The 26,803-nt window shown below is 41.4% G+C and overlaps 1 protein-coding gene and 1 pseudogene across 1 annotated transcript in view; both read right to left on the bottom strand.

The window, feature by feature from the left end:
• Positions 1–2,067: 2,067 nt before the first annotated feature.
• Positions 2,068–26,803, bottom strand: part of EFHC2 (EF-hand domain containing 2) — a 178,059-nt gene continuing 153,323 nt past the window's right edge. Inside the window, 3 exon segments of the mRNA XM_036839265.1 lie at positions 2,068–2,167; positions 5,685–5,704; positions 19,469–19,556. Of these exon segments, the coding sequence (XP_036695160.1) occupies positions 2,068–2,167; positions 5,685–5,704; positions 19,469–19,556 (208 nt within the window).
• On the bottom strand, positions 6,156–7,104 carry LOC118888730 (annotated as a pseudogene).

The raw sequence follows: 26,803 nt of genomic DNA on the forward strand, positions 1-26,803 counted from the left end.
ATATTTACATAAAGAGAATAAATGTTTTTCCTAAGATAGCATTTCCCTTCAGTGTCTTGAGACCACCAGCAAAAGAGGGAGGTACAGAAATTCTATTACATTAATAGTCTTTGTTTTTATGGCTTTGGCATTTATTAACTAGTGGGAGCTGTTTATTGGGTCATAAACTTTACTAATGGGCATATTATCTCTAAATTATAAATCTCCTTCAGTATATGGCTTAGTTATAAAAAGAATAATTATTTAAAGTGTCTGTATGACTGCAATGTATCATGTTTATCGGCATGATTCCTATAATGGCCGTTTAATTGCTAATTGTGGGCTTGTACTGTGAATAACCAGGGCAGTGACACACATCTATGTAACAGAACAAGCAGTTGTCATCCTACAAACTCAGGAGCATATCACTGGCTTGCTTCCTTTCCTTTTCTCCTCCTACTTCTCAAATGAACTATATTACAAGCCTATACAAGGGCTAAATTATCTACATATTTAAAATCTTGAGGGAAAGACAACTGACTGAAGAGTTGAATAGGTAACTGATGAATGTGTCAGCCTGAAAAGTTCCAGGAAAGTGTCATCCTTCTAAAAGCTTGCTCTTTGGGGAATGGAAAATCTTAAAGTGACAAAATGGCTTGGCACTGTCAGTTGTCTTTGAAAAAAAAAAAATCAAGAAGTCAAAATTAGACTTTATGAGTAAATGGTTCTAGTATATAAATTGAGTATTCTAGTTTATTGGAAAATCCTATGGGATCTATTTTAACAATGGCACATGTGGAATTATCCTAGGTTTATATATAGAAATGGTTTATTGATGAACTTCAAATTTAAAAAATGAAGGAGCCGTTGTTGTCAAGCGAATTGGTACATCTGACTGCCAAGAAGCCAGCTCATTTCTAGGCAAAACGCTGCAAATGTGGAGTGAAAGAATAAGAAGATAGAAGGGGCCCTTGAGATGTCACCAGTTCCTCTTCCTCCCCTCAGAGCAGTCCCTGAACGTCAATGTCGAGGACCCTTCTCCATAGGCCTCCATCGTCTCTGAGAACACCAGACAATTGGATTTATGATACCTAGCACCCAGCACTGAAAAATGGGGTACACTGAGACAAACTTCTCACACTGAATTCCCAGAGGTCCATGGTTATGACTTGTAATCGAATATACACTACATGACAAAAGTTCTGCTGAGACTCATAATGTATAGTCCTAGAAGAAAACTAAAAATAGGACTAGAGAAAAGCAAAAGGGAAACATGCTGTAGTCTTAGAATATTAAAACCTCTGGGGTAGGCGGTTATGTATATGTGGAGAATGAACCAAAACAGACCTCTGAAGATCTTCAGCGTTCACATCCTTAAATATTTCAGACATAATACATTTTTGGTCATACTATAATTATATACACATGCATATATTCCTAAGTTAACAAGCTAACTTCAGATATTAAAAGAGCATTAAAAACATAAACACTGCATATGTTTTAATTTCTCTCCCCAATTTTTTGTGTGTGTATGTGTTGTGAGGGAGGGTTTTTTCTTCTCATAGCTTTGTTAATTTCAGAAAAAATAAATACCTTCACTCTGCAGAGGTTTAAGGATTATTTTGAAAAGGTGAGTTGCTACAAAGTTTAATTATATAAGTAATAAGCGTGTGTCAAAAAGATTTCAAAAAAATGTTTAATAGAATCACAACTTATTGCTCTGATATAATTTGATTTTATATTTCATATATAGCTGTCAAAAGTCATTTTCTTTTTGTGTTGTAATGAATCAAATTATGTTGGATAGAAAATTACCATAAGATTCTAGGTATTAATAAATCATATGTATAATAAGAATGCTCAACGTTTCTTTAAATGGCATTTTTAATAGTACTGGTACATCAGCAATATAATATGATGTTCTGAAAAACTGAAATGACAAAAGGAGATTAATTTTGGAATATGGATTTTAATTCAATATGAACCTTGTTTTTTTTGTTTTTAATGGAATCATATCTACTGAAATAAACTTGGCAAAATTAGAGCAGGAAATCAGGAAATCAAAGGGAGTTAACCCAAACTGCATGGTTACTCATCCTCCAAGCCAAACACATCCTTTAAAAGGTTTAAATAGTAAATGCGTTTCACAGGAATAGGTGATGGCATCCCAAGCCACTCATCTTCACATCTCCGGGAAAAAAACCCAAAGATGGATATAATTAGAACTACATTTCAAAGTGCAGCTTTGTAAATGCAACATCAAATTGTTCCCTGTCAAGCTCTTGGCTAAGCAGTTTATTTCCAAAGCAGATATTTCTACCATCGACTTTCAGATCATAAGGACCCTGTGGTAGATTGGATTCTTGCCCTCAATCCTTCGTCCTTCCCTGTATTAGAATTATACACTGTGCTCTCTGCCATGTGAATTTGCAGAACCTCCTATGGAGTCCTTTTGCCTGCCCCTTTGACATGAATTTGACCACATGGCTGGCTTTGGCCTATGTAATCTTAGCAGATATACCACAGCCAGAGGCCCTAATGTGCTGGCATGATTTGGCTTGGCCCTCTGTGCCTCTGCCATCACCATGAGAAGAACATGGCCCAAGATGCTGCTGGTCCCAGAATGACACAGGTGGAGAAAGCCCAGCTGGAGCCAAGCCCAGCAGATCTACGGGCCCATGGACAAGAAAAATAAACATCTGCTGTTGTGAACTACTGAAATTTGGGGGGGTTGTTATGCAGCATTACTGCAGTGATAGCTCCTCCTATACTTTATTAAGAACTCAATTTTTAAAATCCAGACTGCTAGCGTATTATACTGGTTGCTTGGTTACTGTTTCTTCAATCTAACAATGAAATGAGCACTAGATCATTCCAGGTATGTTCTTGGGGATAAGCTACTTTACATACGTGTGTATAAATACATATACACATATGCTTTATATATATATATAGTATATATGATACATATATGTGTGTATATATTTGCTAATTTCAGAAAAATAAATACCTTCACTCTAAAGAGGTTTAAGAATTATTTTGATAAGGTGGGTTGCAACAAAATGTAATTATATAAGTAACATCAAGGAGATTTCAAAAATCTTGTATATATAAATCTATACACACATACACATACACACTTTTTACTTATGCTGCGATGGTGAATTAATATTAATATCAATGGTGGGGGGGGTGAGTCCATAACTACGGCTGCTTTTATTTCTACTGTCAAGGTTAATTGTTGCATATAAGAGGTGTTAAATCTTTCCTAGTGCCAAATTAGTATCCAGAGTCACAAGATGTCACAGAAACACAGGAAAGGGCTCAATAATTCTATGTGATGGAATTGTGGAAGCAGCCTGAGTCAGTGATATTTCACTTGGGCTTTATGGGATGAGGAGCAGTTCAGCAGGGGGTTAAAGTGATGAAAGGTGCTCTAGGCACAGCGAACAGCATAAGCAAAGGCCTGGAGACCTAAAAATCTATTTTCAAGAAAGGGTGACTAGCCCAGCGGGTTTGGGGTACACGGTAAAAAGGGGCAAGAGAGGCAGCTGGAAGGAAAAGGTGGGGCCGAACTTGAGGGCTTCTGTGCTAGTTTATACTTTACGCTGTGGCTAGGGAAAGGCACTGGTGGGTCTCAGTGAAATCGGATTGGAAGTTTATTAGATAACTCATTGGATGTATGAAGAATGAAATGAAGGTGGAAAATCACTCTGGAGGTTACTGCAATAATCCTGGGGAGAGATGACTGTGCCATAACCAGGGCAGCTGAGCCTGGGATGAACAAGGGCTACATCTGAAAGGTTTTGCTGCAGTAGAACATACAATACCTGGAAGGTGACTGATGTGAAGTGGTGATAAAAGAAGGGGGTCATGTTATGGGTTGAACTGTGTCCCCTCAAAAAAGATATGTTGAAGTCCTAACCCCCTGATATCTCAGAATGTGACCTTATTTGGAAATAAGGTCATTGCAGATATAATTAGCTAAGATGCAGTCATACTGGAGTAGGGTAGACCCCTTAACTCAATATGACTGGTGACCTTATAAACTAATACAGATAAGGATGGTTCTAAGACTTCTAAATTTAGTCACAGCTGACGATGTCTGTATTAGTTTCCTAGGGCTGCCATAACAAATTACCACAAACTGAGAGGCTTAAAGCAACAAAATTTATTCTGTCACCGTGCAGGAGGCCAGATGTCCAAAATCCAGGTGTTGGCAGGGCTGGTTCTTTCTGGAGGCTCTAAGGGAGACTGTCCCATGCTCCTCTCCTAGCTTCTGGTGGTTGATGGCTATCCTTTGAGTTCCTTGGCTTGTAGATACATCACCCCAATCTCTGCCTATATCTTGTTCTGTGTGTGTGTGTGTGTGTGTGTGTCTGGCTTCACATGGCCTTCTTATAATAACACCAATTACTGGATTTAGGGGCCACTCTAATCCAGTATGACCTCATTTTAACTTTTAGTAGATGTTTTAATTATATCTGCAAAGACCCTATTTCCAAATAAGTTCACATTCTGAGGTTCTGGGTAGACATTAATTCGTGCGGGATAATGTTCAACCCAGGGCAACATTATAAGCAAAATAAGGAAAGCAAGAAGAAGAAGAGTTTTAAAGATTTTTAACTGGGAAAATAAGGATCAGAGGGAGAAACTAAGTTCAATTTTGGGCATTTTTATTTGAGGTACCCATAGTACATCAAAGTAAAGATTCTGGTAAACACCTGGAAATAGGGTTCTGTATAGCACAGACCTAGAGTCCAGAACTGTGCAAAGATGTGGAAGTCACTTAAATATGGGTGATATGTAAAACTATGGTAATTAATAACACTAATGCAGAATCAGAAGAGCACCAAGAACTGGCATCTGTAACTAAAGCATAAAGCCTTAGTTTAAGAGACGATTTATGATGATGATGAACTAATAGCAGACTTTTTCAGGATTACAGGCATCATAATTACCTAGTAGTGATGATGATGATGATGATAATAATACTAAATTTATTGGATATTTACTATACGACAGGTATTCTTTTAAGCATTTTACAAGTATTGAGCTATTTAATTACTGCAGTTTAAAAAATTAATAAACAGAAACTTCAATTAAATAGAGCCAGGAGACCAGAAGGGGAAGCTTTCATGCCCTGCAATGATAGCAGAGCACAACAGGAAGAAAAAGACTCCTCTTCTTTCCTGGTAAGGACTCAGCCAATGAAAAGCCATGGACTCTTTATTATCGCTCTCCCAACTTCCTTTTCCTCTCTATAAAAGTGTTCTCCTTCCTTTGCCATGAAGGAACTTGCACATGGCTTACCATGGTTGCAGACCCCAAAATGCAGTTCTCTGCTGATCCCAAATAAATCCATCTTTGCTGGAGAAATATCTGGCAGTCTATTTATTTTTAGGTCAACAGCAGAAAACCCTAAGAGGTAGGTATTATTATGATACCCATCCACAGGAAAGGAAACTGAGTCAAGGGAAGGGTTAAGTAGCTTGTCCAAAGTCAAACTGCCGGTAAGTGGAGTAGGCTGGACCGCAACCCCAGTATTAGGGCTCCAGAGCTCTGCTTATCTGCTGGGCTACCCTCCAAAACCCAGGAAAGGAGTGGGCCTATTCAGAAGCAGCTGGCTCTCATCCGACATGGCTACATTTGGTCCTACCGCTTTCAACAAGAAAAGTTAAGTGATTCTTGAAGTAACACTACACTTCTCTTTCAAGAATGCCTCCTGTTGGATGCTGGAGGTTGAGCCCAAACTGCCAACCAGCTGTGTAAAGAAGGAAATGACCATTCAGATGGATGATGGCTAAACCAACTCCTAGGGCGTGTTCTGTGCAATTCATGCTACATGGAACTTAGTGAAATATGCTTCCTATGCCCAAAAGCAGTAAATCGTTGTGCGTCTGTGTGTGTGCATATACAAAATGTGTGTGTATTTCATGTGTGTGTATATGTATATATACATGTACACACACACATATATATCTTTTTTTAGCCCAATATCTTTTTAATTTAAAAGATACTATCATCAAAAGGCCATATATAATATATATATATATATATATAAAACAGTCTCCTCCCTAAAATCCACGTTATTCCATGATAGATTTTCACAGTGACTACTATATATATCAATATATTTTTCAAATCTGTTCAGTTATCCTTTGGGTAACGCTTTTAGAATTAAAAGATGCCATTATCATCGCAGTCTGAACATTGTACCATTAGGGAGATGTGCTTAGAAATGGTTCAGTGATTTGCTCATTATGATGACTATTTACAAAGATGTCTATTTACATTAGCAATAAATAATCCTGATATCAAAAGAGATAATGGTCATGCACACACCGAGATGGCTGCATGCTCTTAAAATATTTACATGTAGTTTCTCGGTTAGGGCTTTCCCATTAGCAAGTGAAAGTGCGCTCCCTTCAATTTTCTCCACATCGGTCTGGCTTCTGGGGGATGCATCCTTCCATTTCTACAACTTCGGGCCATCCTTCATATTTGTTTGTGTCTTTATTGTTCTTTATGTGCTATTCAAAAGGGCTTTTTGTCTTAATGACTTATCCACCACGGAAGACCTAGTTGTCTCTAAAACCAAGATGAGTAATAGATGTACTCCCCAATTCAGCAATGAGCTGCCGGGCCTCATCATTAAGTTTGGTTGCTCCATCATCATATGTTCCCATTAAGACTATTGTTTCATCTTGTATGGTCTGCAGAAACTCAATAAATGGGGCCACATTTCCTCCCCACATGTCAAAATATCTGGTGTCTATTAGATCTCCTGTTTTTCCATTTACCAAGGCAACACTGATCCCTCTTGCAACATTATTCTTAACACCACTCATTAAAACCTTGTCCTCCAGGCAGATTTTGGGTCCCACCACATTGGCTGCTCCACTTGCCATTTTAAAAGCAAAATGCTTCTCAGGGCAAGCTTTTGAGATCCCACATTTATATCTGGGAGGTTTTGTAGAACGTGCAACTGCGTCCAATGCTGACCTTGCAAATAGATTTCCTAAACTTGCATTCATTTTTATTTCAAATACTTGAGAAATAACATAATGTCAGCAAAAATACTGCCACAGCTACCACCAACTTTGCAGCACCTGCTACCCTCATGTTTGGTTTTTCGGCCTATGGCACTTTTCATTAAATAAGCTCCTCCAGCTTAGAAGACACTAAAGCTTTACAAGTGAGCCAAGACCGCCCTCCACAGAGTTCAAATGCAACGTACAACTCCATCCCCGCCTCTTAAGAGCACTCGGCCCCCGTTTTCCGACCCGAGCTAGAGCCCCCGCGCGCCCCACGTGCCAGCCGCTGGCCGGAGCGCCAGGCGCCGCACCGCCCCGCCCTCCGCGGAGCCGGAGGACTGCTACATATCTCTTTTTAGTCAATGAAGTCTGAGATCAATAGTCATTCAATTCGACTATTCAACATGTCCTCAAAATTTTCATTATAAAACCTAAAGCAATTTTCACTCTTAAGTGGTACAGTAGTCCCTCAGTATCTTTATTGGTTCTAAGACCCCCTGCGGATACGAAAATCTGAGGATGCTCAAGTCCCTCACATAAAACGGTGTAGTATTTGCATATAACCTATGCACATCCTCCTGTATACTTTAAATCATCTCTAGATTACTTATAATACCTAATACAATGTAAATGCTATGTAAATAGTTGCAAATACAATATAAGTACTATGTAAATAGTTGGTGTGTGGCAAATTCAAGTTTTGCTTTTTGGAACTCCCTGGAATTTTTTTTCCAAATACTGTTGATCCATGGTTGGTTGAATCTGTGAATGCAGAACCCATGCATATGGAGGGCTGACTTTATTTTTAAATTTTACCATGTTATAGAAGAATATAGAACAAATATATACATTCAGAATCACTATTCCCTGATAGGTTTTTTTAAACACAAGTTTTCAATACAAAAAGAAATACATTATGCAGCTCATAACATTACAGTGAAATTATTTGGGGAAAGGATTCTCTCATGAAACAGGTCAACACTAGAAGATCCTTCCTCATACCTTATTAGGCAGCAAAAGTTTTGGTTTGTTTGGTTTTTTGTTTGTTTGTTTTTTGAGCAAGGAATCATGATTTAAATCCTAACAACAAAAGAAAAAGAAATAGAAGAACTTATACTGGAATAATGATAACTCAAGAATTTGGAGATGAGAATTAAATTTATTAGCAACAAGCCAAACTTGGGTAAATGAAACTCAAGTAAATACCCCGAGATTTGAAATTAAGGATAATTTAAGATGAAAAAATAACGTAGGGGAGCAAAATCTGCCACCCCAAAATGTGTCTCTCTGGCATGAAGATTATTTTAAGTTGATTATTTTTTTTTATTGGGGTATAGTTGTTTTACAATGTTGTGTTAGTTTCTACTGTACAGCGAAGTGGAGTTCCCTGTGCTATACAGCAGGTTCTCATTAGTTATCTATTTTATACATATTAGTGTAAATATGTCAATCCCCGTCTCCCAATTCATCCCACCCCCCCCCCTTTCCCCCTTGGGTGTCCATACGTTTGCTCTCCATACCAGTGTCTCTATTTCTGCTTTGCAAACCAGTTCATCTGTACCTAGAGACTGTCATATAGAGTTGATTATTTTTAAGAAACAAAAGACTCAGGAGGCACTCTTACCTCCCCCTTAACTGCCTAAAAGAATTTAGATACAGGGCCGGTACCAAGAATGGAGCTATCACCGTAGATAACTACATGTGAGGTAGACAGGGAGGAAGCTAGCAAAGTCTGTTTGTTAAAATTCCTCACTGTGTCCCATTGTTTCTGCATGGCCCTGCAAACATTTATTTACCAAACATTTGCTCTTTTCATCTTCCTGTGAATTGCTTTCCTTCCCTTTGCAGTCCCAGACCCCTAGCCCCTTCTCCTTAGCCCCTTAGTCAAGAATGACAGATAAACCTCATTTTGCCTGACTGTCTTTGGAATCTCCCATGTTTACATGGATTCCCTATACATACGTACTAAATTTTGTTTTTTTCTCCTGTTAATCTGTCTTAATCTCATTTTAATTATTCAACCAGCCAAAAGAACATAGAAGGGCTGGGGGGGGGGGAAATTATCCCCCCCCCCAAAAAAGTAACAATAATGCATTTCTTTTAATCCTGATCACTTTAAATCCCATGGCTCACACAATACCTTCCTGAGTGCTCCAGCCCCCCTATGCTCTCTCTCTAAAATCAATACCACTTCCCTCAAATTTATTTCCCTTTGTCACTTTTCTCCAGGTTCTAGGTGGGAGTGACTTTTTCTGCCTAAATAACTGATAAATGCCACAGGCATATTTGCAGTGCTTGAGGAACCCAAGGTCTGTACATTGGCAATATGATATGGTGATTTATAATAAGAAATATACATTTGGTTTTTGTCCCCATTTCTGGCACAGAGTTCTTAAAACTCTTAGAATTTCCTAAGTGATGAGAGCGATAAGGTCTCTTTTGTTACGTTAATGAAACATTATTGAAAGGCACCAGGATGGGGGCTGGTTGCCAGTGGAGCCAACCACGTGATTAGAGGGTTGGAACTTTCAGTCCCCAGCCTCCACTCCCCATCCCCACACCTCCGGGAGGGGAGAGGGGCGGGAATTTGAGTTTATTCACCAACGGCCAATGATTTAATCAATCGTGTCTATATAAAGAAGGCCCTGTGAACACCAAAAATGACGGGGTTCGGAGAGCTTCTGAGTTGGCAAACACGTGGAGATGTGGGGAGAGTGGTGAGCCCAGGGAGGGCATGGAAGCTCTGTGCCCTTTCCCCACACCTTGCCCTATGCATCAATTCTATCGGGCTGTTCCTGAGTTGTAGCCTTTTATCATAAACCAGTGATCTAGTAAGTAAAATGTTTCTCTGAGTTCTGTGAGCCGCTCCTCCCAAGGAGGAGGTCATGGGAACCTCCAATCCACAGCCAGTTGGTCAGAAGCACAGGCGACAATCTGGACTTGTGAATGGCATCTGAAGGAGGGGAGGTAGTCTTGTGGAACTGAGCCCGTAACCTGTGGGATCTGAGGTTATCTCCAGGTAGATAGTGCCAGAACTGAGTTGACTTGCAGGACACTCAGCTGCTGTTGAGAATTGCTTGGTACGGGGGAAAAATACACACTGGAATTGGTACCAGAATTGTAGCTAGCTCCCAGTTTTAGGGAGATTTTCACAGGTACTCGTTTAAATGAACTAACAGGAATCAAACTGGGATCTAAAGGAAGGAGGAAGCAGGAGACAAGAGTTAAGAAACTCAGGGGGATGGGGCATCGATAAAGTAGAGGGAAAAAGTATCTTCCTCATAATTTTGCCTGTAATTGGGTCCACCTAAAGGAATCACATGACCAATCTCTGTAAAATAAAGAGGTCTTTGCTAACATGAGAAATCCCCTCACTACCACTGCCTAATTGTTCTAATAAATCTGCAAATGCTCCAAACGTTACATAATATTTATGACTGGGCAGTGAGTTAAAATATTCTTTGTCCTCACTGACCTTTTATTCATCCCACACTACAAAATTCGAAGGAAACTCCAGATCATATTGTTTCCCAGCAGTGCACATAAATTTTAAGCGGAAATAACTGCATGGTGATTTTATAACAGGTGAGCTCATCCACAGCAGTCAGTCCCTCCTGTTCTAGACGAGGACGAGCCTGCTTGTATTTCTGTAAAACACCCCGCCTAAAGGTGCATGATCAGCACCTTAAATATCTGTGTGTATCAGGTTCTGCCAGCACCTCTCCTGATCCTCTCACCCTTTCCACTTTGGCGCACACCAACCTAAGTTCCAGCCATCAGCACCTGCATTCCTTCTCCTGAGAGCTTCCCTTTGGCCTCTGAGGCCTGATTTGGCTGTCCCTGTGACATGCCACAAGTGCTTGGGAATTCATTATTTTCCCCCACTTCGGGAGCAGCTCTCAAACAATGACAGGAGTTGATGGATGGGATAACGCTGAGGTACCTATCAGCCACTGGATCCCTGTGTTTCCCAGAGGCATTACGCTCCAGTCATTCACATTTTTACTGGTTTGATAATATGCCCTGTATTAACTCCTTCTCTTCCATTTCTCACTTCCTTGCTCCCTTGCTAGTTACTCCCTTCACTTCGTCCAAAAAACTATTTATACTCAAATCCTTGTCTCCGAGTCAGCTTCCAGAGGAAGTCAAAGATACTATGCCATTTTGCATTTTTCAAAATTAATAAAATGTCTATGAAAGTCACAGTATGGCTCGGAACAAAGCAACTTCTTGACAAACTGTGGATGGATCCAGAGTCTCCAATGTGACTTCCAGGTAATTCCAGAGACAGTACCCAAATCTCAAAACAAAATTCAGTTTAATCTGGAGCATAAACAGTATGTGCCACGTAGCATTTTCTGGAAGAAGGAAGAACTATGAAATGCAGAGTGAAATTCAGCAATAATGCAAAATCATGACTCTAAAATGGCTGGAAATCATTGTCTGCAAGAGGGCCCCATGACAGTTTTCAATCTGGCTGTCACTAGAGCTACTTAAGATGTCAGAGAAGTTGGCAATAAATTACTTATTCATCAATGGTGAAAAAAAATGTAGCTGCCGATCTGTAAAACCACATATCCTTGAAATGGGAAGCAAAGATGGCACTGGATGGAAACCCAGTAAACAGCAGCTGCCCAGTGAGAACAGCAAAGCTGTGTGTGAGCTCATAGGCCCTGGATTTATTTGCTTTGACATTTTTAAAAGGAAATTTAATTGGATTATGTCTCCTTCTAGTTTAAAATTTTCTACTGTAGTACTGGCCACCAGATGCATGCGGGGAAAAGATCGGGAGCCAATTAAATTCCACGCTTCACTGAAACAAGGTTATTTTTATTCGTCCCAAATGTAAGGCTGATAGAGTCATGTTAGTGATTTCACTCTGTTACTCCCCCTCTGCTCAATCAAAAAAAGGATGTTTTTATCCATGAATTTGTAGAAAAATCCAGTACTGTGTATGGAATTGAAATTGTGGTTTTCTTGGATTTTCTTCCTTCTACTAGGTTGACATGACCTTGGAAATAATCAAATTAAGTTGACAGAAATCATAAAAACAATTAAATTTCAGTAAAATCAAAATGAAATTAATTTGGGGAAGAAATTTTACAGATACTTGTTGAGATAATCAAGAGCATTCTGATGACATAAGGAAAAGCTCAAAACCAGGAGATTTGCTTATATGCCTATCCATTTCTGTCTTTACTGTAATGCCAATATTTCACAATTGCTTCTCTTTGCTCTAGACAGAGCTTCAGTAGAATTGTCATCTGTGTGACTGCAGCTAAAACACAGTTGTAACTTTTAAACAAGAAACCTTTCCTTGAAATTGCATTACGGGGCAAGTAAAGTTTTCAAGGAGACATGGATAATTTTTAGCTTTAGTGATAGGCTTATTCATACAATTCAAGTAGACATCATCCAAACCTTTAAATCACAGTAGATTCTGGAAGTTTCCTACTAGGTCACTGCTTTGTGTTACGTAATCAGTATGTGTTTACCAGTTATTTTTTTAAGTCTTACGAGAATGATTAATAATCTTTTATTTCAACTGTTAAACTCAACTTGAAATATTAGACATAACTTTGCTTACTTAAAGAGTTGGCACTAGCCCCTAACTATATAATCCTGACCTTTAGGAATGCCTTTGAGTCTCAGCTTCCTATCTATAAATTGGGAATGATACTTATTCTCACAAAATGGTTGGGACAATAAAATGTCACAGGGTATTCCACCCTCTAAATACCAAAAGGAGATCCTCGACAAGTGGGGTGCCCAAAGATATATCCCAAGGTGTACCCCACTGTCCCCTACTCCCCAGTGCCAAGGCTATATGTCATCCTGTTGTGACAAGAGGAAACTTTAGAGCCAATTGTTAACGCTTCTGCAGTTCTAGTGCTCGTAAAATGAAGCCACATTCAATTTTTCTCAGAAACGTCAAAGGATAAGATGCCAGTCACACAGTGCAAGTTATAAAGTTTATATGAGAACCGATTTAGTGTTAGTTTTTAAAACGTGACTTCTGAGATTAACCAGGCAGGCTCTAAACAGCGGGACCTCTTTTGCCAGTTTTACAGCTACCATCTGTGAGCAAGCACAATAGAATGGAATTGGGGTCTCTAGGCCGTGACAGCACCAGGGCAACATGCTGAGACCACAGATAGTCACATAATGGAGTGAGAATTAACTTACAGCCCCAGTGGCTCACCATGGGCTGCTGTGGAGGCCAGGCAGAGGCCCGGCCAAGGGAGCTCCTGAGAATCCAGGCTACAGGCCACAGTCAACAATCCTGGTGGGTGACAGTCAGCTCCCACCCATCCACATAGGGAAACCTCTCACCAAATCAAAGCTGGACTCGCTACAACCACAGTCCTCTCTGTGAATTCTGCTTCTTTGTTGTTGATCCGCAGGCCTACTAGCTGATGCCATGTAACAATCACATGTAGGTGGAGCCCCATCGGAGTCAGAGGGACCAGTCCTAACATCCAGCAGACCCAGCTTCAGGAGCTGTTAGTCTTAAAAGCTGGCTGTGAGGCTTGCTCACTGGAGCCCAAGTCTTTACTCTGGTAACAGACTGTACTGGCTCATCCTCCATTTGCCCCTCAAGATCCATTTTTTGCCCTTCTCACCAAGCTCTCTGCCCTGGGAGGCTGACCTCTGTGGACTGCATCACTTCTCGAGCCTCCTTGGCTCTCTGGCTTCTGAACGGGTCCAGCCAATGGGAAGCAGCGAGGGTTCAGGGTATTGATTCCACTTCCCCTCTGCCTGCCCCCTCCCTGCCCAACCACGCTTTGGCAGTGGCTACGCTCCTCTCCCTGCTGCCACTGCTCCGGCTCCTCCACTGGGCTCCAGTAATACCAGTCCCTCCCTGCTTCTCCAGACCTAGGGATGGTAAAGGCTTCCCACTCTAGCTAGGCCCTGGGCACTCCACCGCCCTGATTGGTTCCCTTAACCCTACCCTCTCCTCTGTCAATAGTCCCTGCCTTAAATCCATATCCCGACTCCTCTGAGTGGGCCGTGTGTCTCCTGCTAGAACCTCACTGGTATAGGGACCCAGCCTGCTCTGTCCCCTGGGCGCGGCTGAAGGCGTGGTTCAAGCCTGCTGGCTGGCCCCCTCTGGTTGCTGAATAGCGCTAACTTCAGGATCCCCACCACTGTGCTCCCTGTTTTGGAGAGACCCCCTGCTAGAACTCCCTGAGGCGCTGCCCTTCCAATCCCAAGTACTGTGTACCAGACCACCCTCCTACTCAGCCTGTGGTTGGCTAAAGCCCATGGTCCTGTTCCTCTTTTTTTTTTTTTTTTTGTCCATTCCTGCTTCCATTCACTGTAGTTAATCAAGCTAGGGAAGCTGTCCCAAATCTCCACCCCTACCATCCATCCTATCCATTAATGCTGATGCAAACAGAATTGGTGTTGAATCTAGTACTGAGACCTGCTCAGCTTTCATCAGCTAAGCAGTCTCTTTTCATTTTTCAGTAAGATCCCTAGTTCAGGGAAGAGAGCCTGTTGAGGACAACATTCAGCCCAAGAGTAAGGACACCCAGGTTCCGAGTGGAGGCTGGTAACTTCTGGAACTTCAGCCAGAGACAGCCTGTCCAGCTCATACACTGGAGGAAGCACGCACGCAGCCGCCCCTCTGCTGGCCTCCACGTGGGCCATACTTCCACGCAGGAGCTCAGCCTGCCATTCCTTGTTCTCAACAGAACTTTAATCTGTCACATCACATTCAAGGCTGGGTCACTTTCACAACCTGGTGGATCTTGTTCTGAAGTCCCACATATGATTTTTGGGCTACAGCAGACTCCCTAAGTGTTGGCAATCCCCAAAGCTCGAAGTGAGAGGTTTTCTTTGCCCAACTGGGCCCCACAGACCTACGCATCTGGTCCAACTCCTCTACCACTTCCTCTTCTGCCATAATCACGGCCTCTTCTGGCATAACCGGTTTCTTGTCAGTTCCCTGCCACGGGTGAAAGCTCAGACAGTAATAGAGGAGCAGGTGTGTGGAGAAGGCTGTGCCACAGGCCAGGCCTCCAGTTCAGACCAAGAATAATCAAGAGTGGTTGGTTGCCAAGACATGATATACTATCCAGAATCCCCTTGAGGAAGGACTTGGTGGCCCAGTTGATGGGAGACCCCTTCAGGGATTACCTCAGCTACAGAGCTGTCTTGGCTGCAAAGAGCCACGTTACCCCAGGTCATACCCCTTTCTAAACCAACCCACAGGGATAAAGTCCAGGCCATTTTGGCCGAACTCAGGACAGCTCTGAAAGGCCATTCTAGCTCCAGAGTTCCCTTCGGACCAGCCAAGGCTGTCTTTGGACCTGCATCGAAGCTCAACTTCTCCCTCTGCCCACTCCTATGTCCCTCCCCTCCCTTCCACAGGTATTGATCCCAAGGACACTCCCAAATAAATATACTGCACATTAAACTCCATCTGCTTCCTGGAGAACCCAACCTGTGACAGGCTCTGACCCAGAGTGTCTCAGGGCATTATTAGATATTAACATTTAAGTACACTTACATGGTTCAGGAGATACTATACTTTTCATTACTCATTCTACTCTCTGAACTATGCAATATTACGCTCAACCCATTCACACTAAATATTTTCACATAGATTACAGACTCACTGATACCATTCCCAAGCTATCTTATATACTCTTTAATGGAACGATAGCAAGCTCAGGAGTACCAGAGTGCTTCAGACTCTGGAATTTAGTTAAGTTCTCATTATTGGTTAAATTGATCAGGTACCATTTTATAACTATGTTCTTCCTTTATTTAAAAAAAACTGGCTGAAAAAGAACGGCCCCATCCAAATGTCTCCCACAGACTGAACTGCTTCTAGGCTTGGTCATCAGAATTGACAAGAGACCCTAAGACTAAAGTTCTTCTCACCATAAATGAGTAACAGTTGAAAGAGCTGACTTACTGCTAAAGCACAGGCCCTATCTGATGCTACATTGCTGTTCTGTAGCTGTTCTGACTCTTACGTTTAACGACAGAATCACTGATCTTAGTCTTGGAAGTTGACTCCTCAAGGCCCAGCCCACTGACTTGAGGACGTAAGGCATCTCCATTTTAGAACAACAGTAATAGCTAACATTTAAGCCGTTACTATGGGACAGGTACTGTGATAAGTGTCTCACGTGTATCAATTCAATCCTTACAAGCAACCTGACAGAAGCGCTACTTTTATCTCCATTTTTGAGATGGGGCAATGTGAAAGGTTGAATAACTTACACAGTCACCCAGTGAGTCAATCATAGAGCTAAGGATTTGAGTTCAGCTTCATGTGATTCCAGACCTTGTGCTCCACACTATCTCTCTAAAGAACCTGAGGTCCATGGCTCAGTAACTGCCCCAGTTGACAGAGTAGGTAAGAGATGAAATGGGGGAGGGGTGGCTAAAGGGAAAGTGGATCTCTGGCCTTTCCACGCACTGACTCCTCTTCCAATATGGGTGGTGATTCTTTTGTAGGTCCTTAAGTCAATTTAATGGGTAATGAACTATATTCAAAAGAAAGAAAGAAGGCGGGAGGAGAGAAAAGAAAAGAGAAAGGAAAGAAAAAATATCATACATCATCACATGCAGTTAGAATAGTATTGTTTCATGAGACGTTTGGGCCATTGTATATGTGCATGCTGGGTTGCTAGGGAAAAACGTCTTTCTTACTGTAGGTTGTAGTACCAAAAGGTAATTAAATTTCATTCAAGCTCAATAGTCATCAGGAAGATAAAAATTCAAGTAACAAGATACCACATGTTTTCAAAGGCAAAAATGTAAAAATAACTTGAATGCCTATCAATAGAGAAATGGATGAATAAATGATTCCATATTCATACTACAGTACTAAAGAATGGCTTAGGTCTACACATATTAAACTAGAGAAATGTTCCATGGTGTACTATTAAGAAAAACACACTGCAGATAAATGCCTGTGGTATGATTATATTTTTGTGCATGAAATGATGAAACCCCCAACACATAGGTAAACATTTGGGTGGTGGATTGGGTGGAATGGAAAAGGAGAGAAGGAGGAAGTAAGGAAAAAAACACAACAAAGGCTGTTGCTAACTAGCCAAAATAAGTATGTGTATCTTTCAGGATCCCAGAAGAAATAGCGGACATATGCAAACTGTGTAAATTGAGAAGAGTTTAATAAAGAGACTATTTACAAAGTTGTGGCAAGTGTTTAGGAAAAGCAACAAGGGATCCTCCAGACCCTCAGGGACTGTAGCAACAGGGAGCCACTGCCACCACCTGGGGCTGAAGGGGCACGTGAGGGTGGCTGCCAGAGCCCGGAGTAGACAGCTATGTGGAGAGACCCTCCAGACAGGTACTGTGGCCCTGGGCAGGAGGAGGCAGTCAATCTCTTGTGACTGTCAGGGAGGGAGATGACTTCTGTCTCGTCCCACCCTCCACTCTCCTGCTGGTTCGTCCCATTGGCTCCCCCAACTGGAGGCCAGAGGGCTAAGGGTCCCATTGATGAAGCCCACAAAGATCAGCTGTCTAGGATTCAGAGCAGGGTAGACGGGGTTGGAGAAAAGTCCCAATGGGACAAATGGATGATATCCAACACAGAATACTGTAACATTAAATGAAAAGGTGGAATATAAACTCCATCTATCATTGTTCTTTTTACATGTAAAAATTACATATTTGCATGGATAAGAATTAAAAGGTTACCAAATGACAGTATTTATTTGTTTTTGTGATAGTATCTTGGACTTTAGTTAATTAAATCCAATATCTTCAATGACGATTGTATTTAAATGATTTTTTCCTTTTTCATGCTTTGCGGTAAAACAGACCTGAGTTAAAATTCTAACTCTACCATACCCTGGCTGTTCCTCTAACTTCCTCATCTCTAAAATGGGAATGATAAAAGTATCTACCCTCAGAAAGTTGCTCTGAGGATTAAATGAGAGAATAGATTTTGAGGTCTTAGAACAGTGCTTGACACATAGTAAATGCTTTAAAGTGTTTGCTGTTGTTATGGTGACGAAGGGTCGTCAAGAGCCTCCTATGGGGTCTACTTGTCTCCTTGTCCTCTCTCCAATCTACCCACCACCCAACCAGAGCAAGCTCCCTTTAAAGGGCATACCTGATCATGTCACTCTCTTCCTTGAAATTTGTCCACAGTCTGCAGACTTTGTAGGACGATACTCAGACCTCACCCGTGCAGGTGTCTCCAGCTTCATTCATCTCCACTCCTCCCTCTGTGCCTCCATCCCAGCCACACCAATTCTTTCCGGTTCTGCACAAGAGCCATGTCGTCCCATGCCCTAGAGCCTCTGTTGGGAATGCCTCTGGGCATACCATGCCACTTTTCCTACCTAGCTCTTACCATTCATCACTGAAATTTCAAGCATCACCTCCCCTAAGACTTCCTGTGCCCCCCAACCCTCCTTAAGGTAGCAATAATGACTGTCTCTAGACCCCAGCGCAGAGCATAGAAACTGCTAAGAGTGGATACTTAAACATGATTTGTCTGAGAATTAAATTTATAAATGAATGAGTTAAGTAACTGCCCCAAAGTCACTCAGCTACATAAGTGGCAGAGCCAGAATTCAACCCCAGCTCTGTTTGACTCCAAAGGCCACCAGTGTCTCCCAATCATCTGGAAGTTCTAAGGCTGCCTGACACTCCAGAGTAGCTGCATGCCTGAGGGAACTCCCCAAGGGCACTAGACCAGTTCAGGCCAGAATGAGCTGGTCATCAGAGACCGGGAGGAATAAATGCCTCCTTTCTGGGAGTATCAACCACATGACATTTGCTTTATCAAGGGACTTTCCCAAGAAAATCAATTTCTGGAGCATGTTAAAATATAAACAAACCACCACCCACCCACCCACTCCTTAAAGACAATTGGTCCAAAGAGATCTTAGAGAATTCAGACAATTTCACAACGTTGAGAGCATCATCCGATCACATGAACTCTGTTTTCCCTAACCAAGCATTTTTCTACTGAATTTTTATTTTAAATTTGGCCCCACTATGAAATATACATGTCCATACTATACTGTTTCACCCAAGGCAAACCTGCATGCACAGCCGCAAATACACTGGGGATTCTTGACATATGCACTATTTGAGACTTGCTCTTGTAGCCTATGATGATATTACCAGAATCCCTTGATAACAGTGTTTGTATCTATTTATAACCGTAACCTATTATCCTATTTTCCATATAATTGGATACGACTTGGGTTAAAAAACATTCAGCTGCATAAGAAAAATCACGCTCTTATACAGCAGATGTTCACTCAGTATGGAAAGTGAATTAGACTTTAACACAAATACCCAGAAATACATAGTGCTCTTTCCAAAAGCACTGATGTTACTATTTTACATTGAAAAATAATTTTAAGATAAAGGATATTAAAAACGCAAGGGAGGTAGCCACAGCTGGTTTTTAAAACAGGTGTTACTTTTACCTCTTTAATGCACCATACTGCTTCCAATTCGGGCATCGGATTCACTCTCCAGTTCAGGGCACAGAAAAATGACTCGTAATTTATTTGTTTTTCACTGTCTTCAAACCTAGAAATATAATTATAATATATGATTTGACTCAATCTGCAGATTTCAGGACCAAACTGTCAGCTTAAATCCACCATGAAAACATACTACTAGATGTGCTTCAATACAGATATTTTTCTTATTTCTTATTACCTTGTTTTCTGTTTCTAACCCTCCAGAATGTAAATTCTTTGAGAGCAGAGACCTCACACATCTAATTCACCAAAGTATTCCCAGGACCTAGATCAATGCCGGCACATAGTAGGTGTTCAACAAATACTTGTTGCAGTTGCCATAGAAACAAATTAATTTATTCAGCAGCTAAGACCATTGTTATATTTTGTTAACAGTATTGAAGTTCTTCTTAGTTTCATAGGTTGATACTATGTCAGTAAAATTTTTAAAACGTCTTCATTTTTCTTAAATTGTATGCCTTTTAAATCTTTAAAGCAAGCCTAGATTCATTTTGTCTACTAATATGTTTTTAGGAAAAATAAAAGGCACTTTAATCATTTATCATGTAGCCATTAAAAGGGGTTATGTAGATCCATATATGTTGTCATGGAGATGTGTTAATAATATATTGTTGAGTGGAAAGGAGGTTATAAAATAGAATGTAGAGTTATGGTCTCACTTTAGGTTTATATTTGTACAAAACAACATTTAAAAAGTCTAGCAACAATACACGGAATTATTAAGAACAGCTATCTGTAGCAAGAGAGATTATAATTTTTGCTTTTTCTTTAGACTTTTCTGTATCATCTGAATTGTTTTAAATTCATAATCAGAAAATATTAAGCCCATTTTCATTTTGAAAAAAAACAACAACAACAAATGATTACCCTGCACCATAAAACTATAGGTCAAAAATAACTAATCTGTTTGACTGCTATTTCCTAATTATGGAAATTGACATAAATTTATCCTTAACCATAATAGAGTTTTGGCAATTAAGACCCCAAAATTTCAAGACAATTGCTAAAATGACCTAAACACAAACAAAATACTTCTTACTGTAATACCTCAATGCTATTTTTCTATTCTGAATTTGACCACCTCTGCCAATTTCTAAGGCTAAATACATACTGGTTATGTAACACGATCTTTTGAAGAAAAAGACAAAGGTGGTCACTAAGGCACTGTTACAAGCACCCTGCTCCAGGCTCCTGCCCTTCTCTCAGGACCTCTAACTCAACACGCCCCTCCAACCAGCAAGTGAGGTGCACAAAGTTACTACTGCAAGGATGAACAGAGGATAATTAATTATAAGAAAACTCAGTGATAACAGAAGCAGGAAAAAAAACCTATTCATAATCAGTCAAAAGGCTTTTCTCTTTTTTTATCAAAGCATTAAGAAAATAATAGCTCATATTTATAAACTAATAACAATTAGCAGCAATAAGTTAAATGTTACAAGATGAAGTTACATAGACTCATTAAGCTAAACAAAGTAGAATAAACAGAGTGATCAGAAGAGGGGAAAGGGAATTCAGTCATTCTTTTGTGTACATTTTCTTTGGCCAAGGATTCTGGGATACAACTCCAATATGCTGCCCCCTACCACTGTTTATCCTTTGAATTTTGGCTCACTCATCATTTGAACTCCTTGAAAGGACATGTTCTGTTTATGGAAATATTTGTAGCCAAAATGCAGGACCATTATGTCTTTTATTTGCATGTGTTTGGGGAGAAGAACTAAAACTCAATCAATTAAAGATATTTTGTAAGAAACTCCTTTAGCATGGTGCCTCGAAGAAAAGTATTCCCTAATACTCTGAATAGGAGCTGAGGTCACAGAATGAGATCATGGAGGGCCTTTGACTTTCATACTAAGGACAACTAAGAGCCATTGGAGTATATTGTACAGAACAGTTACCAGATCTAAGTTATATTTTCTGAAGATCACTCTAGCTGATATATTGCAACTACAATGTAGGGGCAAGGCCAAAGTGGCAAGGGCAGTTAGCGGTCTTCTGCAGTAATCCGGACAAGAGATAATGGTGGCTAAGGTGACAGTGGTGGCAGTGGAGGGAGGGCAGTGAGGAGTGGTGAAGCCTGAATATATTTTGAGTGTAGGACTCCTGAAGGATTGTATATAGTGTATAGGGGAGGCGAGGGGGAGAATGAATAGGAATGGATTCAGGACGACTCCCAGGGTTTTGCTTGAGCAACTGGAAAAACAGAGTTGCCCGAACTGAGATGGGAAGGACTGCAGGAGCTACAGGTTGGGAGAAAAGATGGGGAGTTTGGTTTCGGATGTGTTACATTTTGATGAGTCTGTAGTTCAGGGAAGATGTTTGAGTTAGAGATAGAAATGTGGGAGTCATTAGCATACAGATGATATTTAAAGCCACCAGACTGGAAGACTGAATGAGATCACCAATGAACAAAGTTTCTTCATCTGTTCCTACAATACAGAATTTAATTGTTTGTAAATTCCCATCACATTGATGACAGGAGGCACGTACTGAATCCTAGAGGTTTCAGAAGTATAATATCCCAGTAATTTGGGAACCAGTCAAAAGACTACCAAACAGATTTAGAATTACACCACCCCTCATACACAGTCCACTAACTAGTCCTGTAGGTTCTACCACCATAGCACATCACAAGTCTCTTTCTCTCCATCTTTTCTACTATTCACTAATTCCAAGCCACCATCATCTCTCACCTGGATTACAGGAATAGCTTTTGTATCTTGGTCTTGCTGCTTCTACTCTTACCTTGCTGCAAACCATCCTCCACCAGAATGATCTTTCTAAAACACAGATCTGATCAATTACTTCCTTGTTTACGACTGTGCAATGGCTTTCCAATCCACTTAGAACGCAAGCTGAACTCCTTACCAGGGTTTATAAAACCGCACATAATCTGGTCCCTGCTGACCTCTCTGACCTCCTCTGAAAACTCTCTCCTGTTCACAATGTTCCAGGTACACCAGCTTTCTTCTTGCTCTCTGAGCATACCAAGATCGTTCCCAGCAATGCAAGGCATTTGCACCTTCTGGTTTCTTTGTCTGGAAAGTCTCAATTCCAAAGTCTCAATTCAAAGGCCTCAGAAAGGCCTTCCTGCAGTTCCTCTTACCTAACCGAGCCCCCATGCCTAAGTCTGCATTTGCCCTGGATGATACAGGAAAACTTCTGGAAGTCACCACTGGAAGTCCTATTATCAGACCCCCTTACCAATCCGTCTTATATTTACTCATGCTCACCCGTTAACCCTGGGCCCCCAGCACTCTTTCCTGCCCAACTCATGATACGTCAGACTCAACACATCTAACCATTTACCCATCTCAAAAGATATTTGGGAAGGATATTCCTGAATCAAATGATATTCGGGAAGGATCAAAAGCTGTAAATGAAAGCGTACACAGCTTAGAAATGATGTATAAAATCTTTTTGAGGAAAAATGTTTGAAAGATTTAATCTTTCCAAAGTCCCAAAGCCAGGCCTCAGGGAAGAGTTGAGCTAATGTGGTAAAATACTCCAAGTTTCTCTTTTCAGTTCTGTCTTGGAGGATTTCAATGGATATGGGAATCCCCCCAAAAGGAGCAAGGGAGAAAAGAACAAAGAATCTTTCAATTAAAAGGGATAAAATTAGCCAATGCTTCTTGGAAGAATTCTTTGCTCTTGGGAAGTGGATAGATTTGCAGTAAATCACGATGGGTCACTCACAAATATTTATCTCCCTTTCCCACCAAAATCTCACCAAAATGACAACAAAGAAATAAAAATAGGTGATAACCCCCAATGGCAAAGATAGCTGGAAAACAAGGCAACAGTGGACAAGAGATTTCAAAATCGTTTGCAAGATGGAAATCAGACTAAGGATTGGTAACTGGCTCGGCAGAGCTGAGGAAGGGAAGCTGAACTCGAAATGTCCATGGCAGAGGCAGGGGCTACTTAGAGATTAGCCAGTGTGGCCCACAAAACTTCTGAGAGGCTCAGCGATTACAGACTCCAGGTGCCAATAAAGGCAGGGATACGGTGGGGGCCGGAAAACAAGGACTACTTGAAAGCCTAAATAAAGCAAGAGCAGCTGAACCCTCAAGTATCTCCTTGTACACTGTACTCTTCCCTACAGGGGAGTGAGGCTTGTTCTCCAGAGAAATTCAACAAAAGCAGCTCTAGTCTTGGGGAGAGGAAGCATAATGGAGGGTAGAGAAGAACATTACACACTACACTGAACTTGGGTCTCTCAGCCCCCTTCCTTCTCCTTTTCTGTTTCCAGAACACCAGTGGCCATACTTAAATTCTCTTCCTTTCCCGTATCCCACCCTCCTTCCTAGCCCCACAGGAGGAGATAGGATTCTCCTCTCAATACTCTGAATGGCCCCAAATTGTGGCTTCTGGGGATTACCTAATGAAAATGTGGGCTAGGAGATGACTCATGCAGCGAAACCCACTAATCAACAAGACCCACCCCCAAAAGCTTCCAACATTAAGGACAGAAGTCAAAACGGCAAAAGGAAAAAAAAAAAGGTATCAAGCAACAAAGGTAATTCAGGTAGCAGAGGGAACGATGTGAGATAAGAGGATATATTACACCCACGAAAAAAGAACAGAAGACTAAAAATAGGAACCAAAAGAGTGCCCTTGGAATAAAAAACATGATAGTAGTAAACAGATGCAGAAGAAGGGGTGGAATGTAAAGTTGAGGAAACCCCTTAGTAAGGACATCATAATGACAAAGAAAAATTGGGGAGAGAAAGATCCAAATTCAAGAGAGCCAAAATGTTAATGATAGGAGTTCTCACAAGAGGAAAATAAAAATGAAGGAAAGGAAATTATTTAAAAATTAATGGAAAATTTATCAGAGCCAAAGGACAGAGTCTCCAGACCGGAAGGGCCCATAAACTGTTAAGCACAATGAATCTACATACAGACACACACACAGACACACACACACACACACACACACACCACAAGCCCCATCATGAACTTCCAGAACACCAGGAATAAAGAGACGATCCTAAGAGCATCCAGAAAGAACAGCAGTAATGGGAATCAATATTATGCTAAATTCTCAAGCATCGTAACAGGAAGTAGTAGCAGTATCTAAAAATGAGAAATCCAGAAATAGCAGTACGTACATGCTATTTAAAGGTCTGCAGAAACAGCTAGAAGGACTGAAAGGCTGTTTCTTGAGAACGGGTCTGGGAGGTGGGGAGAGATGTGGCTGGAAACTGCTGTTGTCGGAATAAGCTTTTTAGAATGATTTGATTCTTTCTTTTTTTTACTATAAGCATGTATCAGTTTGACATAAATAAAAATGTAAGAAGTGTAAAAAGCCGATGAGAGACCTTGAAGCGTGCTTTTCAAGGTAGTAAACTCACACAAGTCAGACCTGGCAAGGCAGGAGCACCGCTCGTTGGGAGCATGTCCCGGTTTTCCTTCATGCTCCAAAACTCAGCACAGAGCTGCCTCCCCTGGACCACTGACATAGTGAGATTTTTCACGCCCTCATTTGCTACTATACACTATATCTACTATACGCTACTGTTAGATGAGGTTGGGAGAGAGAAAAGACTAGGATACAAAGGAGTGCTGCAGCTCTAAAAACAGTCCAGGTTGGAGGAGAAGGAGCCGAGAGGGAGCAGTTTAGAGACGGAGAAAGGCTTGACTATTAGGGGAGTGAGGACAAGTAGGTCAATTTCCCTGAATATTATCTCCCCAGCCGTCCCTCCTGCCTCATGACTACAGGTAATCATTCACCAAATCCTCTCCATCCTTTCAAAGTAGTTTGGAAAAGCCTATGAATCGCATAGAAAATGGATCTCCTTACTTCAGGGTCGTGCTGTGCTTCTGATCAAAAATGTCAGCATCCTCGTTCCCCACCTGAATCCCCTACTTCGCTCCTTGCCAAATGACATTTGACTCTTGCTTAGACTCCGATTCATGGTCAAAGGACAAAGATTTGCCACTCTGGAGGAAATTCTTTTGAAAAGGCTGTGAAGGCAATTCCAAAGAAGAGCTTTCTATGGCGACATTGTTGGAGTCAGCGCACAGCCTTCCAGGGGGACTGCCCTAAAGGGCAACACTAATTCTGGCTTTTAAGTGCGTCGATGCTTGTTAAAAAGTCAGCCTCCTTACTTTAAAGTCCCAGCTCACAGTGCTAAAGTGTTTTCCTAAAACCTCCATAAATTCTTCTTTTCCTTTGATACTTGGGCAAGCCACCATTTCCTTCCCTACACAAACTAAAGGACATGTTTGTGGAAGAAGAGGGAGGGAAGGCAATTTCTCTGGTTCTCCTCTAGATAATAATGAACCCCAAGCAGGCTTCCCAATGCCTTGCTAGGTGGGAGTTCTAAGAAGTGAGTCTAACGTGTCATTTGACAGGTGCTCCTGGTCCCCCTCCCAAAAATGATGAATGGCTTGAAAACCGCAGAAGCCATCCATCTCCTTGCTGTGGGGAATAATCCTGATCTGCTTTATTTCCACCATCTGTGGAGGTAATAGGCGCAGCAGCTGTATTCTGCTGAAGAGTAGTAACATAGGTCCCCCTCTGCCGCAAAGGCCATCTCATAACTTAGGGGAACGGGCTGGCGGCAGGAACAGGGCTGAAAGGGAGGGAGGGTGGTGAAGACACATTTTTGACTCACTTGGTTGTGTTTGGTTTCAGTTCATTACCCAACAAACCCAGGGGTGCACACTGAAACACCTGGTGAGAGTCTTAAAGACCAGACACTTAAGGAAAAAAAGTGGAGCTCTAGGCCACCCTACCCGGTTGGCCACAAAAACTTAGGAGTCGGCAAGATGGCACTGCCCAAGTTGCCAATGAGTTAACTCCTGTGATCTCAAATCGCCAGGCCTCTAAATTCCAGTTGTGAGCCCAGCACAGATCTCCTTAGGGACCAAATCACCTTATATTTGAAAAGGTAGAAAGCAGCTGTGTGTGTTTGTGTGTGTGTGTGTGTGTGTGTGAGAGAGAGAGAGAGAGAAGGAGAGGGACAGAAGAGGGTTTCTCTCTGAAAACTTCCCAGTGCACCAAACACTCTGCAACATTAGCAAGCACATGGTTCAACCCTTGCCCCTCAGCTTCACTGCCACGTATTGTTGGGTGAAATCACTTGAGCCCCAACCATGCCTCTGGGAGGAGGGCAGAGGGAGAGGCTGGGTAGAGTATAATGAGATGATTTTAAAGCCCTGTTAACTTTTTCCATTTTAACTGATATTTCTGGATGAGGCACCAGCTCTCTTGGGAGGCCAGTTCTAAGGCATTCCATGGAGCCCAAAGACAGCTGTAAAAGACTAGCTTGGGGCAGAGCT

The sequence above is a fragment of the Balaenoptera musculus genome, chromosome X (assembly GCF_009873245.2).
Source record: "Balaenoptera musculus isolate JJ_BM4_2016_0621 chromosome X, mBalMus1.pri.v3, whole genome shotgun sequence".
Taxonomy (NCBI): domain Eukaryota; kingdom Metazoa; phylum Chordata; class Mammalia; order Artiodactyla; family Balaenopteridae; genus Balaenoptera; species Balaenoptera musculus.